The sequence below is a fragment of the Balearica regulorum genome, chromosome 26 (genome assembly GCF_011004875.1).
Source record: "Balearica regulorum gibbericeps isolate bBalReg1 chromosome 26, bBalReg1.pri, whole genome shotgun sequence".
In the NCBI taxonomy this organism is placed as follows: Eukaryota; Metazoa; Chordata; class Aves; order Gruiformes; family Gruidae; genus Balearica; species Balearica regulorum.
In genome coordinates, this window is record NC_046209.1 from 5,533,150 (window position 1) to 5,550,812 (window position 17,663).

The following is a 17,663-nucleotide window of genomic DNA, read 5'->3' on the forward strand; positions in this document are numbered from 1 at the left end:
GAATCCTTCCCCAGTTGGGGGGCTCTTTCCCCCCCCCCAAGGCTCGCTGGGCACCCAGAGGAGATGGGAGTGTGAGAAGGAGAGCTGGAGACTGCAGGGAGTAGGAGAGGGCAGGTCCTGTTTCCAGAGGGAGGTGGGAAGGGAAAGGAAATAACCTCTAGAATCGATGGGAACGCAGAGATGGGAAAAGCATCTCAGAATTGCAATTCTGACTCGGTTTTAATCTAACTGATGGAGCGAGGGGAAGGAGAGAGGGGACGAGAACAGTCACCGTTACAAACCAGAATTAACCCCACACATACACTTCTGGTGGCGGGCACCGACAAACCTCCGACAGCTGGCAGGTAACAGGAGTCCGTTGTTAAGAAGCAGCTCACAGACCTCCTCCTGCAGCCTCCCCGATGACAGTGCAGCAGCAGCACCGCCCTGCATTGGTTTGAAACGCCATCAACAGGAAAAGTAACTTCTGAAAAACCCAGAGCTATGTGCCGTAGTGCAAGCACAGCCAGGGAGGGAGGCACGGGATGAAAAACCCTGCAGGGACAGGGTGCACACAAAGAAATGGAGTATTTGCAGTAGCGTCTCCAGATGATGCTTTCCCACTTCTCTCATTGCTGATGGCTGCAGGACTGGGGGGCTCCCAAAACTGCTAACTGTAAATCCCCACCTGCAGACTGATGCTTCTCTGCAGTTGCACACTGTGTTGAGTGAAGGCCCCAGCCTAGGAGCGAGCTGACACAGGGAAGAGCCTGCCTGGAGGTAACGGGGTCTGAACAGGGTACAGGCAGCGAGGGCTGCAGGACCTCCGTCTCCCTTTGTTGGGCCTCGGGTGCGCCAGCAACATCCTCCTACGCGGCCCTGCAGCACCGTCAGAAACAGTAGCCATATTAACATCTCCTGCTCGCCTGCCAACGCAACTCTCTCATATTTAGAGAGATCAAACCACCTTCTAAAGCAGTTGCAGCCTTTTGTACTATAACTCACTGATTTACTTATTCCTCTTTGGGGATGTACGCTTGAATTCTGAGGTCAGAAGATGGTCTGGTCCGAGCTGCCTTTGTTTCCCACATGTAAAAAGCTTCATTACAGGCAGTTGCTATAAATGGTGCGGCCGAAGGAAGTCTGAAATGTGAGCACAGCAAACCGCCTTGTGATAAAACCAACCCAACCCACCAGCCAGAGCCTGGACTGTACCTTCCAACTCTGGGAGGCCCATGGCCCCATCAGGAACCTGGTCCCTCTACGGTCAATGCAAAGAGGAACATAAGGACTGGCTGAGCCATGCCCTGCTTTCTCCTTCGACTGGGGGGAACACAGGGCAGCGGCAGGGCAGCACAGCTCAGCGTGAAGAAGCAAGACCCAAAGGCTTCGAAGCACACATCAGTATTAGTCAAGGGAGGACGGGTCTTTTATGAACAGTACCAGCAATCGCCACATCACACTTTTCAGAGCAGAACATGGCAGGGAAGTCACATGCAAGAGAGCTGCGCTAATGTAACACTGTGAGATAAGATTAAAACTAACAGGAAAGCGAATATTTCTGAGGGCTTCGTATTTCAGTCAGTCGTGTGGTGACCTTTGCATTTCAATGCTCAGGCATTAAAGTCTATCTACAAGGGCAACGTTTTCCGTAGTCCTTCAGCCTGCCACTGCTAGGTAGCACGTGGGGGGTTCACAGGTGAGAGGTGCCCCAAACATCATTACTGCAACTACAAGTCTCTTATCAGACCAAGTGATGAACTCTCTACACAAATTGTTCTTTGTGAGTACTAAGGTACTGCGAGGAGGAGGAGACAGCAAGAACCACAAGGACAGCAGGGCAAATCAGTCATTTTCTCTCAAATGGTAAGGAAATAAAAGTGAAGCAGGCAGAAAGCGGTACCTCTGTCAAAGGTCTCGGTCTTCTCTCTACAACAAATTCTGTGTGGCAGAGCTCACAGTAACTTGTGTTGGAGGAGGATAACCATTTTTCCAGGCAGCTCTTGTGCACGGTGCCCAGTGTTCCTGTGCAGTCACACGGGGAAAGCAGTCCCTCCCCATTTCCACCTTCATGACAGATTCGACAGATGGGACCGTCACTAAAGAGGCAGACAAACAGAATGAAATCACGGTCAGAGCAGGCAGAACGATACAGCCACATTGGAGAACGGGGTCTGATCCCACCAAGCCCCAGCAGGGTGCAGGCACAGCAGGCAGATCACGCCAGGCACGCTGCGACTCTCCAAAGCAGCCTGCTGCAGCGAGAAGCCAGTCTCAGGGGACCGTGGAGGTGCCCAGGACACTTTAGGCCAGTAAAATCTGGAAGCCGTGTTGACGAGCACACCACCACCCAAGAGAAGCTGGCATGTTGGCCTGGCCAGCTCAGCTGGCCACAGAAGTGACCGCAGCACGCATCCCACAGTCTCCAGTTCCGCTCACAGCGGGCAGAGAGGCTGACACCGGACCCAAAACCAACCCCAAAGCACTGATGCAAATCCAGAAGCCCGAAGCGAAGCTGGATGCTCCCTGCTAGTCACAGCATGTCCCCAGCCACCTGGAGCCACTCGAGAGGTTTGCAATCATAATCACATTTACCAAATCGCCTACCCACTCTCACCCCACCTCTGCTCTACATCCTGGGTTTAGCAGTAACTGCGTAAGGCACAGCAATATCTAAAGACACAACCACATCGACCCTGGAAGCTCAGCTCTCCAAGGACACAACATGTTTCATGGCAAGCAGTCACCCAGATGAAGTTCTCAGCATACAAACCCTCTGCCCATCACAGTGCAGTAACTCAGCATCCTACCTGCACGCCGCCACGCAGAGAACCATTCTACAGCATCCGGGCCTTTGGCCGCAGAAATGCTTTGGTGCTTCAACCACCACCACCACTTCTTACCCCCTCCTCGGCTAGAAGTTTCAACTACAGAATCAAATCTCTTTGATCATGCTCAAGATCTGCTCTCTTGGGACCTCACAGAACCAGAGATGCTTATCAAGGGAAGTGTCAAACACTTTCAGAGACACTTGCAACCGTCCCCACAGGAGGCCTGCACTGCAGGTCGCTCTCAGATCACCCATTTATTCCCAAGATATTCCCTCACACCTCTAACTGGTGCCGCTGATTGCGGACTATTAGTGCTACTGCTCCAGCGCCCAGCAACCGTTAGCTCAGGTGTATCAGATGTATCGATTCATTTGACAAATTTCCATCACAGACTAAAGTCATTTTTTTTGTGCCTACGTAAACTCAGAGCATCCCGTGTCCTCCTGTAGCAAGGACTTTCTCTAGCTGCACGAGCCAAGTCCTTTTCACTTGAAACATCTCATTTTCTTGTTTTGCGTACTATCCCCTAATTCTTGTCCCGTAAAAGACAATGTTTTCCACACACCCCCAGACTTACAGCCCTCTATCATAGCCTGCTCAGTCACCTCGTTCATGAGCAGAAGAGTCCTAGCCTATTCAGCCATGCCTTAGACAGAAACACATCCACCTTTCTGATCACCTTCACTACCCTTTCCTCTACCTCCTGCATTTCTAAAACACCCTTTCAGAGCTGCAGGGACCAGAGCTACAGTTTTCAAGATGCAGGCACACCAGTGACTGTGTTCTGTTCTTCATTGCTTCCCTAAATCTTAGCACCTTCTTTGCCTTTTGGTCACTGCTGCACATAACTGCCACGTACCCAAGATCTCCTTCCTCCAAACCCACAAACACATATGTAAATCCTGGACTGATGTTCTTCATCTGCATCATTGCACACTGAACTGCAACCATTATTTCAGCCAGCAATCATTTCCAAAAACGTTCAGTTCCCTAAACTCAGACGGTCTAGTGCCATTTTAGGTCCAAGGGCATCCCAGCTGGCATCCGAAGGCACAGGTTTCCTAGAAGCCCTGTGCCACATCTGCCAGCCCATAACGAGGATGTCTTGTGCTCCCTGGGAAACCTCAAACGGCTCTAGACATCAAAGATCGCTATTCTCAGCAATTCAGTACATCTCTTCAGTGTTCGCTGTTCATCATCAAGATCATTTAGGAAGAAAACGCTGGACAGCAGAGGCTCAGTGCAGGGCTGCCCTCCCTGGACCGTGAAAAAGAGCCACTCACGAGTATCTCACTTCTTTCCCACCTTACAATCAGCCATTTCTTTCACACAACAACTATTCTCTTACACCCACAGTTGCACAGATTTGGGGGTGGGAGGGAAGGTGAGAAAGGAACATCTTTAGTTCAAAGACAGACCCTATTGCATGCCCTCTTGAAATCCAGGTGGGCTATATCAGCTATCACCTTTTTCACATATTGCTGGCAGTATAAAAGCCACACGGATCCCATACTCCACTGCTATTCTGACTTTAAAAATAAACCCCTGGCTGCAAAAGAAGTTTGTGGGATTGCAACACAACAGTCAGAACAAGCAATCTGCAATCTTCAAAAGCAGTAGCGCTACTTCCATTAGTTTGCACAACCAGACAAAACAGAGAGCAAGACACAGAAACAGTGCAAGGAAAAGGAGTGTACTGGGGAAAAACATTGGTGGGACGTGAAGGGAAGAGCCAGCAAGAAAGCACATGTCAGCTCACTGAAGGAGAAGCAAGATTCCTCTCCCTGGTGCACCATAGGAGATCTCTACCACTTTCAACTCAATGTTTAGCAGGTTTCATCCCAATTGGACTTTTTAATCATATTTAGGGCTGTGAAGCCATGTACACTCACTGCACCATCCCTTTCTCTCTGCTGAACATCACTGGTACACCACTGACCCTTGTTCTCTCCTCATTTTGACAGGCCTTTTATTTAGGGGGTTTCTTCAGCTGGGACAATCCCTGCAACAGGAATCCGGAGAGCTGGTGGAAAACTCCATCCTTGGAGAGAGTGAAAACTGCATCAGACAAGGCTCTGCGCAGACTGATCCATCTTTGAAGTTGGCCTTGCTCTGAAAGGAGGAGGCTGGACCAGATGTCCTCCAGAATTCCCTTCCAGTCTGAATTATTTGATGATTCTGAACCTTTATTGCCATAAAGCCCAGTGCTGTATCAGAATGACACAATTACAGACCGCTCACACAGCATTAGTGACAGGGACAGACCAAAAAAACCCAAGCCTCCAGTACTCTCATGCGTCTGTTTTTTCCTAAGAAAAGCATCTGTAAGATATTTCATCTGTTCTCTTCCTGTTTGAGAAGTTTCATTATTTCCAGCGCATTAATATAACCTTGGCTACCAATAAACAATCCAGAAGGAAAAAATTTGCTGACAGTGCGAGAAAAAAAAATTCTTATCAGACTCCATTTTCCTTCCTTCCTATCCAGAGGTAGAGGGGGCCTGGTCACACTCCTACATGATACACCCTCAAAGACCGTTTTCCAGCAGGCTGTAGAGACCATCTCACTAATTCAACCTTCCAGTACAGTCACGCTGCTCCTGGCTTCACTTTGCTAAGTGCTGACGACAAGGGAGAGACTGAAACCCACCCCCACCAAAACAAACTGGTGTCCCATGAAGATACTCACTTGGTGAGGAATCCTGTTGGGTTTGTTTTAACCTGTAATGCCAGGCAGCTTCACCACCCAATTTTTACACCTCCACAAGTTTTAAGGGGTTGCACAACTTCTCGACCAAGCTATCTGCTGTCAGAGAGCAAGCTCAGTTCCCCTCACATTTTTATTGACCTGACTCACATTTGCTAGATACAGCAATTATGTTCGCCTCAGTTCTCATCTAGCCTTCCTGCTTTTCTCCCCCACGTTTGCAGTCACCGCTTTCACACCTCATCAACATTTGGCCAAATTAATCGAAAAAAATAAAAGCAGTTCAGATAGGATTTGAACACACAATGTGACCAGTCCCACTACCTGGACTGAACAATGCTGTCAAGCATCCTCTGCTCTGGAAGCTGCTCAAAATACTTGATGAGAAGTCACACGGGGAAGAGCCTGAGCGAGTGAAGCTGCCACACGTCCCCTCCAGCAATAGCTGAACACTGCAGTTCCTGCAACACAAACTCCCTCCTTTCCCTGGGGCTGCCAATCGACACCATGCCTTTGCTCCATGACCATCTTGGAACAGGGGCTGTGTTCCATTTTCAGCCCTTAAATCATCTCCATGAACAGCACGCTGCCCTTGCTAGCATGGCGTCCCACCTTCGCTGCTGCTCAGCCAGGACTTGGCAGAGGCACACGGCAAGAGGTCACTTGTGCTGTCTCACGCTGGAGCGGCCGCGGGCCTTGGGGGGTTTGGATGGACACGCGAGTCCCAGTCCACCAGCACACGCGACCGGTGTGAACTCCCGCAAAGAGCGCACGGGCCTGGGAAGCATCTGGCTATCGAGGATTCGCACTTAATATAAGCGCCCTGGCAAACTCCTTCACAAACAAGACTTTGTTGTCTCCCTCAACCCCTAGAGGCACAAAAAAAAAAAGCCCAGATGCAGTCATCCCAAGGCCCTTCCCTGAAGCAGCCTTACCTCTGTGCGCCCAGTGCTTTGATCACTGTTGAGAGGAGCCGTCCATCCTTGGCGGTGACCTGCGTGACGTACTGCGGGCGACCGATGTCGGAGTCCTCCACTGACTTGGAGAGGGCGGCGCTTCCCGGGCAGTCGCACAGGGAGCCGGGGAGGTGGCAGCAGTCGCCCGTCGTCATGGCAGCTCCGGGCTCCTCTATCCCGGGGACCGGCACAGAGACCTGCGGGAACGGCACCGTGGTGAGGGCCCGGTATCCCAGACCGCCCGGCCAGGGCGCGAGCCCCCCCCTTGCCACCCTCCTCCAGCCCCGCTTGGCTGGCAGCACCTCGGGGCCCCACCAACCACAGGTTTTGCTCGTCTTCTGTCCCCTTTAATAGGCTTTGTGAGGCTGCCTTACCATAAAATTAAGGCTCCAAGTGTCCTACTTACATAATTTAGCGTCAGAATTGCAAATTTGCCTTTCCCAGAGAGAATTCCTGGTACCCACCCTTTAACCCGACGAAGCCTTTCAAACCGAACGTGCTGACGCAGAGAAGGGGAGGGCAACCAGAAGCCCTATGGGCCCATGTCGTTCTGGCTAGAGCCATCCTGAAAACGCATGTTCATACGCTCCATAACAGCCGCAAAGTTTCACCTGAACACGGCACTTAAACCACTTGGCGTTGCTCGGTTCAGGGATGCCCTCCTCCCAGAACATTCAGGTGCTTTCCGAGCACCTTTAAAGCCTATCCACCAAACCCAAAAGGCTCCCCCCTTGCTTTTGGTTTTCCATTTTTTTTAAATTTATTTACAGAAACGCACGCACTTGCATTTGCGCATCCCATGTGGTATGTCCCATCGTGCGGGTATTAACCACCCAAAAGCATTGAAAATCCTCCCAGAGCTCCACGGAAAGGGCAGCGGGCTGGTTTTCCTCCTTTGCCTTTCAACATTTCAGACCAATCGTGATTTTTATAACAGCCACACGCAAACAGCAAAGCACACCATCACGGTGTCAGCAACTCTGCAATTTACCCAGCAAAGAGAGGACAAGGAACAAGCAGCGAATGCAAGAATCGGGGAGAAGATGCAGAGAAAAAGCCCGACGTGACAAACTGGGAGCTGGCTCAGATGAGCCACGTGCAGACGGGAGAGCTCTCTGCCTTTGAGGGAAGGCAGCCGCTCACCCAAGCTGCCAGCAAAAGCTGTGTTCCTCCCTGGCAGGGGTTATCTCAACCCCAGAGACAGGCACGCTGTGCAGATTCAGAAAAATCCCATTTTCTCCAATCTCCTTTAGCCTGGTCCCTAAGAGGCAGCCGTGCAGAAATAAAGAGCTGGGGTTACAATTAGTCACAAGCTGAACACAAGCCAACAACATCGTACTGCTGGTAAAGACCAAAATCCTTGTGTCTGTAAACAGGACTGCCTTATGTAAGGCACGCACAGCAATCCCTGTGCACCAGTACTGCTGGGATCATAGCTGGAATGGTGTCTCATCCTGGTGGATGGATTTCAAGAGAGAAACAAACCCAGAAAAGAAGTTCAAATGAAAGCAATGAAAAGGATAAAAGTTTTTTTGAGGGGAAGCAACCAAACAAAAATAACCCCAACCCCAAAACTTACCAAAGAAGAATTATGAAAAGAATTAGGTTTGTTTAATTTAGGGCGTGCGGGGGAGAATCTTCAATCTCTGTCTCCTGGAGGTAGAAGCAGGCAAACAAACCTTCGCCATCCCTTCCAAGAAAACGCTTTTTTGTTTCTTGATCTCTGTGCACAACAGGAGTCAAACATTCCCATGAAACTGTAGTTCCGTCAGGTTCAGCTAAGCCTAAATCAAACTAAAACAGCTAAAGAAAATAAGGGCTTGTTCCTGCTTAGAGGCTTGGCCTGACTACAGAGGAAGAAAACAAAAAGCCAGTACGAGAACGTGATCATTGAAGGCCTGAAAACAATGATTTGGGTAAGCACAAGTGTTCCTTTGTGTCTTGGAAATTAAGCAACTCTTACACAACCAAGGGCTTCATCTGTCAGGATGGCTCCCTTCGTGGTGAACGTGTTCAAGAGGGAGAGAGCACCTCATTGGTAACCAACCCCAACTCTGGTAACATCCCCTCAAGTTACAGAATATTTTCTAATTTCTAGTAGAAAAGTTTCTAAAGTCTTTATTAAAGCTGCTCTTCATAACTATCTCTAATCCTTCCTCCACATCTGAACAGGAATAAGCTTGAGCTCGTGGGCAGGTCAATCCCATCGAATCTTTCCATCAACTTGAAAATGAACTTAGACTCAGCATTGCCTTGACTCAGCCTCTCTCTCCACCTGGGCAAAGAACACACAAGGTTAGAGCCACTTTACTTACTGCTCTCCTCTAAAAAAAAAGGCTACAAGCTCTCCCAACTTAAGGAGCAAAAAGTAAGATGATAAATGCCATTGGAATGACTTAAGTCAGCTGTTTTGCAAGTTAAGGAGTTCTTTCAGTTTTAAAAGCCTCTTACTGAACCAGGCATGAGCAGATACATGCTTTTAATAAAAACGTCGGTTCCATTTGTTCAGCCAAAATGTTGTTTATTTTTAAGTCCAGAGGAAAAAGGTCTATTTTGCGTATTGGAATAAAACTGCTCTCACTCCCTGTGTCCTGGGAGTATTTATACTGAGGCTCTTTGTGCTCCACATCTGACAGATAGAGGCAGCTCCGTGTCCTCGCCCTGGCAGCCCTATTCAGGGCTGAAAGGGAATCGCCACCCTGCCGTCCATCAGGAAACGCGTGGTTTTCTGTTACAAGTTATTTGGCATTTCCTTGTCGGGGTCCATCCCAGGGTGGAACCTGAAGTCACCACTTTAATATCTGACTCATGCGATTCAGCAAATACAAAGGAAAAGCAGTATGATTTTCATGGATACAGTTAGTGAGGAAGTAACTGAAATCCAAAGATAACATCTGCAGTGCACTCCAGTTCCAATTTCATACCCAGCTGAACATGAACCACAGTGTACAGCCAAGCCAGTCCCTTTCCTGGCTCCCTAAAGGCTCAGCTCATCAACACGCAGCCTCCTCTCACAACCGTCAGCAGCTCATCGAACCCAAACCCAACGTTACAGCAGAAACACCAAAAACTCAGGAGTCAGAATCAAGACCCAAACAGCTGGTTTGAGCCACATGCTGCTTTTTTTTTCTTGGCAGCTGTGATTTCTGAGCCCATTCCTTGGGGATAATTTCTTGTTCTCATTTTTACAAAAAAAAAAAAAAGTCTCTGAGACATTAGGTTTATTATCAATATCCCCCCTCTGCTGCCACAGTTAGACATGAGCAAATAAATCAGAAGTCTCTTCTCAGAAACATTTTGTATCCTCAGCTTCTGAGCAGATCCAGGATATAAAGGGCCAAGTTTGTAGAGATTACTCAAATTGAAGAAAAACAAACTCTGTTTGTGGAAAGTTGGCTCAGAAGAGCGAGTTATGCACTAGGACTCCAAAACTCAAACATGTGCACGAGATGAGCCGGTTCCTCAAAGAGCTGCTAGTGCATCTTCGCTGCTCCGAGGCGGAGACCGCAGTGCTGGTGCAGCATCCTGCCTGCGACGCAGCCTATGCAAAACACACCAGCAAAATATCCCGCTTGTCAGTCTTCGAGCATTGCAACGAGATATGTGATCCAGTTTACATCATCCAAAGGGCAACAGGGGGTTCCAAACTCCCTCAAATGACTGAACAGCTCAAGATTGCAAAGATCGGGCTGGGCCGCTGCTCTCCATCCAGAAGACATAGAATCCCAGAGTGGTTTGGGTTGGGAGAGACCTCAAAGCCCATCCAGTGCCACCCCCTGCCATGGGCAGGGACACCCTCCACTAGCCCCGGTTGCCCAAAGCCCCATCCAACCTGGCCTTGAACACTGCCAAGGAGCCAGGGGCAGCCACAGCTTCTCTGGGCAACCTGTGCCAGGGCCTCAGCACCCTCACGGGGAAGAATTTCTCCCCAATATCTCATCTAAATCTCCCGTCCTTCAGCTTGACATGCCCAGCAGGAACAAGCAGAAGACAAGGAGCTAAAGGGTCCTCCAGCTCTGTTCTGCGTATTTAGATTTTGCAGTTATTTCTCCCAGACAGGGAAACCATCGCAGGCCAGGTGACGACCTTGATCAAAGCCACAAAGAGAAAAGCCACTGTCAAGATGAGAAAGACAACAGGAAAGGCTAAGGCCAAACAATCCCAGGCGAACTGTTAGGTGCAGGTCACGGCTCCTCTGGGCTGCTCGTGGCCTGTCTATGCGATGAATATCTCGCCTGGTGTAATCCCCTGGAGCAATTCTGAGGCTTTGATAGGATCCAGAGCGAGCTAGAACCAGCTTTACCTTTTTTTGGGTGCAGCTCATATGCACCAGCTTCTGTATAGATTAACTTCCCTGGCTCCCTGGAACATCTCCACCAAGGAGAAAACCCACCTCCTGGCAAGGCTGCCGGTGGCTAAGTCTGTTCCTCTCACTGAGGAACCCATTTCCATGATTACCATAACCAAGACTTGGCACCTCACTACAGTGCCATCAGGAGATAACCAAGCTGTGTAGCCAACATAACTCACCCATCTGCACATAAGTACCTTTTTTGTTTTCTTTTTTTTTTTTCTTCAATTTAGCTAGTAACCCCCTCACTGTGTGCAGATCGCCAAAGCTCCGACTGCCACTCACGCAAGCCAACGTTTAACCCCCAGGAGCAAGGCTACCCAGCCTGCTTTCCAAATCCATTTTAGCTAACTTGGGTACGCAGACACTGTGTTTTCTAATCATATGATCCTGCAAACGTCATCACTGAACTGAAGGTTTTCAGTTGCTAAAGGGCATTTCCAAACATCAGTGCTTTCCTTTTCACCACAAAAACTGGACTTCCCAAATCCTGGGGCCCTAAGATCATCTGAACACAAACTACTTGATGGAGACAAGTACAAAGAATTGCTTCCTTCACCACATCTAAGCACCTGCTCCCACACACCCTGTCTCATCCAGCTAACGCACATCCTTCCACGGCCCAAGTCCAACCCCAGGCCTGCAACACGTCTTCCAGCGCCCAGCTCTGCCTACTGCCGGCGGCGGCTGCAGCGCCTAACCGGTATACCCGTACGCCCCGAGCTCTGGGCGACTGGCGGGGTACATCGCCTCCTGCCCATCACCGAGGGCAAGCTCTGGCCTCCGGACCCCGACACGCACAGTGACTACACACCCTGAGATGCTGCACGGGCAGGATGCCATGAGTGGCCTCAAGTGCTCCCTGCTACTGTTAAAAGGTTGCGTAAGTGGTTTAATCTAAAGGAAAAAAAAAACGAAAACAACTAAACTCCCAAGAACTGGTCCCAAACTGCTGCAGGGCTTTGTTTTTCAGTTTTGTTTGTTTAAACATACTCTCTGCAGTTGAAGACCGCAGCATTATTTTGTTCTTTTTTAAAAGTACATTATTTTGTACATCAGCTGACTCCCAAATGTTACCCTGCACGCCTGCTGCACAGCACCCAAAAAGCACCCGAAGAGCCAGTAACAGATCTGCCCACACTTGATCCATCAGCTGAAGAAAGCTCTAAAGCTTTGGGAGATGTGCCCTCAGGCACAGAGAAGGGAATTCTGCTACGAGACCTCACTGCAACTCTCGCATCGTCCAGGACTTGGGAAGAAATCTCGTGAGTCATACGCTCAGAAGTCAACTGAATGCAACGGTCCTGAAGTCAGGGTGCAATGAGCCCTGTCTAGTGAGAAAAATGACACAGCATTTCAGGACATATATTGCAACACTCAAAATAAGATCTGATGTCACGCAACAGCTTTTAAAGCATTTTAAAATTTGGTAGATAACACACAGGAAAGCATTTTGCTCCCCAGGCAGCTTCTCAATTTCCTGCCTTGCCTGCAACATTTGGTTGACAGTCGAAGCTAAAGGAGGTGCTGTAAAAACATCAGCGTTAACTTGCTCTTCAGACAGCGCCAGTGGAGCAATGCTGTGAATCAGTCGGTCATGGGATAGACCTGACCCATGGGACACCAGGGATAGCCTGATAGGATCAAAACAAACCCCAAAAAGCAAGGGGGGGGGAAAAATAAGAAAAAAAAATAAAGGGGCAACATCCTGGGAGCTTGTGAACCTTGTAACAAAGCTTCACACCAGGAACCTTCTCCTACACCTTTAACAGCCAAACATACAGGCTGAGATTCTGCGAAGCACCGCTGCTGCCCGCAGAGGCTTACCTGCCTACTCCAAACATTCATAAAATTCTCCAAGTTTAACCACGTAACACTCAGGAGGAGGTTTGACACTTCTAGGAAGCAGCCTTTTGGGATTCCTGTTTTTGTCATATTTGCACGTCACCTACCGCTGCCAGGGACTCGACTCAGCTGCCTCCCAGCTATTCCAATAACAGAACTCGGCAGCAGCGAAACGGGAACGCGAGCCTCCGCTTACCGGGGCTCCTGCTGGGGACAAACGATCAAAACTTCTCTATACCAAGCCACTGTTTAGGCATATTCTGGAAGCTCTCCGAAGTCCTGCCTATTTAGACTACGGTTTGATGGCAAATGAGTTTGTTTTCCAAACACAGATGAAGAGACAGTCTTCTACAGAATGTGATGTATTAATTTTTTTTCCCAGACACATTGCCAGGATCTGACTTCTATTCCCCAATGGTAAAAAAAAAATAAAATATTGCGGTGAGCCTTCATGATCAATTTGCTGTTGTTCTCCATAGCCTGCATCCACGCACATCCCTCCTCCCCAAAACTTTCAGCATATTGGATCAACCTCTGCAGTAGCTGCACTGCGTCTCGCAGCACTGGCAAGCTAGCGACTGGCAAACTTTATTTTAGAAAAGTGTTGCCTAATGTGTAACAATATGCTATTCAATATGTAAAAAGAAGCAAAAGGTTCAAGTTTACATGTTGAGAAAGAGATCAGTATAAAAATGAGAAGCCTAAAGGATGATTTTTTTTCTTGCTGCAAGCTGTACTTGGGAAGGATCAGGCTGTGCGTTACAGCTGGAGTGCCAAAACGAACAGTTATCTCAGATCTTCTGAGACTTGTTATCTGCCATGAGACCATATGAAAGGAAAGTTTACTGCGCTTTCATTACCAACATCTGGAAAAAGGAATTGCAACATTAGGAGAAAATTCTTTGCGGAGGGTATCTCCAACCAAAAATCAGCCATTTTAATAACAAGTTTCATAAGGAAACAACCGAAAACCAGCTGGGACACGAGAAACACCTGCCGCTCCTCTGAGTATTGAAAAGCAATCAGCTTTTAGAGGTGAACAGCAGCACAACGCACTGCATAATGCAGCCCTACAGACCCTGTGCCCACCTCCCTCTGCATTTTATCACTCTCTTTCTGCAGGGAAAGAGAGATGCCTTAGCTAGACTTGAAAGTTTTATTGAAATCACGAACCGGGGTGCAAAATACCTGGGTATCATGCCCACAAAGCAATGCTTGCAGAAGTGCTACCCATCAGTGGGGAAAACAACCATCCCAGCACCTGCAAGCACATCCCTGCCCTGCTCCCGCCTAGCAGCGCTGCCTCCTGAAGGCACCAGGGCCGTGTGGCCCCTCATTTCTCTCTGCACCCAACAGCAGCAACAGTGCGAGAATACTCCTGCTTCCCAGCCCCGTGGCTTCAGAGCGCTGCCCTTGGAAGAGAGGGAGCATCCGCAGCAATGCCAAAGCTCAAGGGCTCCCTAGTCCTATGCAGCCATTTGCCAGGCGGGTTCAGTTTATTCAGAACAAATTGATTTTACAGCTCTGGGTAATGCATCAGAAAAAAACCCCCCAAATCCCAAACAATTTCAGTGTAGCAGTAATGCATGCACCAGATCGACACAGGAGTGCCCGCACAACGTTGGACCGGTCAGACCCTCAAAGGGCATTACTCGGAAGGATGCAAAGCATTATTTCAGGATTGGGAATCCCATGCCAGGAAGAGCTTGCATTCTCCTCCTTGGTTTATAAAGCACCATTTACACTGTTATACAAATAATAACGATCTGCTTGGAGACAAACTGGAGCTGGAACAAACCGCCTGCCAGCACGCAGCAGCCCTGCTCGCTCCAACTGCTGAGAGCGGCGTGCGGCCGGCATGCAACCGCCGCTCGAAAACAGGCAGCGCGCTGATCTTCAGACAGATATTTGATCTGGAATTTAACTTGCCTATTTATATTTTTCAACCTAGCTATTTCACTGTACAATCTCTTTAGCGCACTCAAAGAACTCTCCAGCAAAGGCACCACCACAGCCTTTGACCCCACCACCCATCAGCATCTGAAGAGCTCCAGAGCGGGCACCACCTGAGAGCATCCTCTTTCTCCATGGTCAGCCAAAGGAGAGGATTAGCTGATTTCACCAGTGTCCCCCTTCTGCCCGCTCCTTACCGCTACGAATTCCCTCCTCAGTCCTGAAGTGACATCAGTGCTGCATCTCCCTCTCTCCCAATTAAGTTTGCAGTGTTTTGCTTAGGCTGCATTTCTAGTTCTTCTGGAGACACAGGCCTTGACTGATTTGTCTACAGGCAAGTACAAGAAAATCTCGGAGGAAATAAAACTTGAGAACATTGCAGAATTGTAGTTTACCTTTTCCCTCCCACCACTCTCGAATCTAAACCCAGCTTTCAGCTGAAACAGGACTAAAGCTCTCAAAGCCTCAAAGAAAGAAATGGGTGTTAAAGCCAAGACCGGGAGGGCTTGGTGCATTCCCGTTTGCAGAGAAGTGCTTTAAAAACCAGGTTTGATTTGTTTGTACTTATGTTTGCCAAGCCAGTACTGCTCCTTGCCCCTTGTTCCCTCTTTTTGGGAGCAGCAGGAGAACGTTGCCTTCAGTCTATCACTGACTTCATGACAACTGATTAAAATTGCAAGAGCAGTTACAGCATGCCCGCCCTTGAGGTTAACCACACATAATCATCTCGTGTGAGATCAGGAATTGAAAAGTTTAGTTAGAACTGCTACGTAAAATCTGGAAGAAAACTTACAGATGCCTATTTTGATTGAAAATGGGGACAAATCACCGATTCCAAACTGTAACACTGCTCGTCCTAGCAAGCTCTGGGGCAAGGAATGCGTTTGCACGACTGACAGGTAGGAAGAGCTGCAGGTCAGTACAGCTCCCGTTGGGCCGTTCGCTTTCCCAGAGGATACAAAGGGTTCAGTCCCTGCCCTGAAACGCTTTGTCAGTCCACGCCTTCAGGATTCTGCCATTCTGCCATGTTCCATCAGTGCTCAGAGCTCTCACAATCTGTAACCATCACAGCTGTAGACAGACATATTCCACCACCAGGAAAGGTGGCCAAAACCATAAGAAGCCCGCTAGCGACTTCCCCGCTTTTACACGGCAGGATAAACAGCCAAGCGCTCGGCGAGTGGGCAACCACATCTCCCTGCAGAGCTGCATCGGTTGCTGCGATGCTGATGAGCTAGAGCCGACCTGGTCTAACTACGGCAAACACGGCACAGACAGAGCGAGCGTGACAGCATCCTCCCCGGGGAATGGCACTGCTGCAGTCGGAGCTGGGAAGAGAACGAGACCAGACTTGGAGAGGTGAGAACGTGCCGTTCACATGCGTGGCATTCACTGTCTCGATAAACCACAAACTGTGCCTCAGCACGGATTAATTGATGGTTTTAGCACCAGAGAAAGCTATTTTATACAAACTTCATGGAAACTGCTTGCCTACCCTTCACATTGATTTGGTGCTGTGCTCATTTCCTTCACATAAAAGTGACCCACAGCGTGCCCGTTTCTCACTAACTTAGAAGTGCTTTTAAGGGAACAAATGTAAGTAAACGGAGATCGTTTCTCTTTCATGGGGTTTGAGCTAAGAGCACGCAGAAGCATAAGTTAACTAGAGTAAATAAGATTGGGGGGGGGCAGAAAAGACGCACCAGTTATGAACTTTAATCTGGAGAGGAAAAAAAAAACAGTTTAGAAAACGGAAACTCCAAAATCTCCAAATATCCAAAGCTGACTCAAAGTCAAGTGGAGGAAAAATAAACTCATCCTGTAGTTTATAGTTCAGGATGCCTAATTCCTCCCTTCATCTTCTAAGAAAAGGTTCTGTGGATTTCAGTGTAAAAAGCCAAGATATTTTAAACACTACTGAAAAAAAGCCCCTAAATGCACATTTTATGTTGTAGTTCTGCAGGCAGAGGTACCAAGAAGTCACATCCTGAGGACCTACAGCAGTCCCTCAGGACTAACAGAGTCTCAGAGCCCATAACCAGCCTCAACTTCCCCAGCTTAGGCTGGATGCATTTTGGGTTGATTTTGGTCATGGCATTTCAAGGAATCTATGCTAACTTCCTCCCAGGGAAACATTGTGTCCTGCACTTGCTTGATCTGGGCCAGCACCAATAACCTAGAATGGGAAAGCCCCTCTTCCAGCATCTGTTAAGGCAAGAACTCCATCAGAAGCTGTTTACAATTAGTACATTTATAATACTGCTCATCTGCATAGTCTCCTTGGCATCCAGCGTGGGGTGACCTCACTCTGCAGCCTCAGTGCAATTCCACAGCAAAAAAAAAAAAAAAAAAAAAAAAAAAAGGGCAGTCAAACACAAGAGAAATAAGAAACTGTTAGTTCCACTGCTTTTTTTTTCTGTTTCCATTTAAAGACTGCCAGTGGTGCTAATTAGCTAACCACACACAGACAACGTGGGTTTTTACAGTTGGTATTTAATGCCCATGATATACACATTAAGCTCACACTCGGCTGTCTCCTGTGCCACCTGGCCCACTCCTGGCAAAGTCAAGACTTCCTTACTGATGTAGGCTCCCCATAACGCCCCGCTACACGTGCCTGGGGGTAGTTACACCCTGCGTCCTCAGCTGGAGCTATTAAATTCACTGTTACAGTGCACGTGACAGAAGGATTTTCCAGTCCCAGCCTTCAATCCTGTTTCCAAAGGGTGACATGCCATCACAGTTTCAAATGCACCTGGAAACCCAGGGCTCTTCTAGCCCTCCAAACACTCTCCCCTGCAGCTGTCTCCATAATCCTTTAGAGATGCAAAAAAGTATTCAAACACTTAAGCCCTGGAATGACAAGGCCAACATCCAGCTGTTAAAAGGATTATTCTGTGCATGTGCGAGCTTGGCAGCCGAGCAGGGTTGTACATCCCCACGAGCAGGGTGGATAAAGGGGACTGGCCGTGGCCATCGGGGCTGACCTACCGCAGTGGCATCACAGGCGTTCTGGACAAGAACCTGGAAGAAGGTTGAGAA

The 17,663-nt window shown here is 48.7% G+C and overlaps 1 protein-coding gene across 1 annotated transcript in view; it reads right to left on the reverse strand.

The window, feature by feature from the left end:
• Window positions 1-17,663, reverse strand: part of MARCHF2 (membrane associated ring-CH-type finger 2) — a 37,500-nt gene that overhangs the window by 17,962 nt on the left and 1,875 nt on the right. Inside the window, exons 2-3 of the mRNA XM_075776437.1 lie at window positions 6,452-6,669; window positions 1,883-2,078 (exon numbers count right to left, since the gene is read on the reverse strand). Coding sequence (XP_075632552.1) covers window positions 1,883-2,078; window positions 6,452-6,627 — 372 coding nt within the window. The 5' untranslated portion in view covers window positions 6,628-6,669. The remainder of the gene's footprint in view (window positions 1-1,882; window positions 2,079-6,451; window positions 6,670-17,663) is intronic.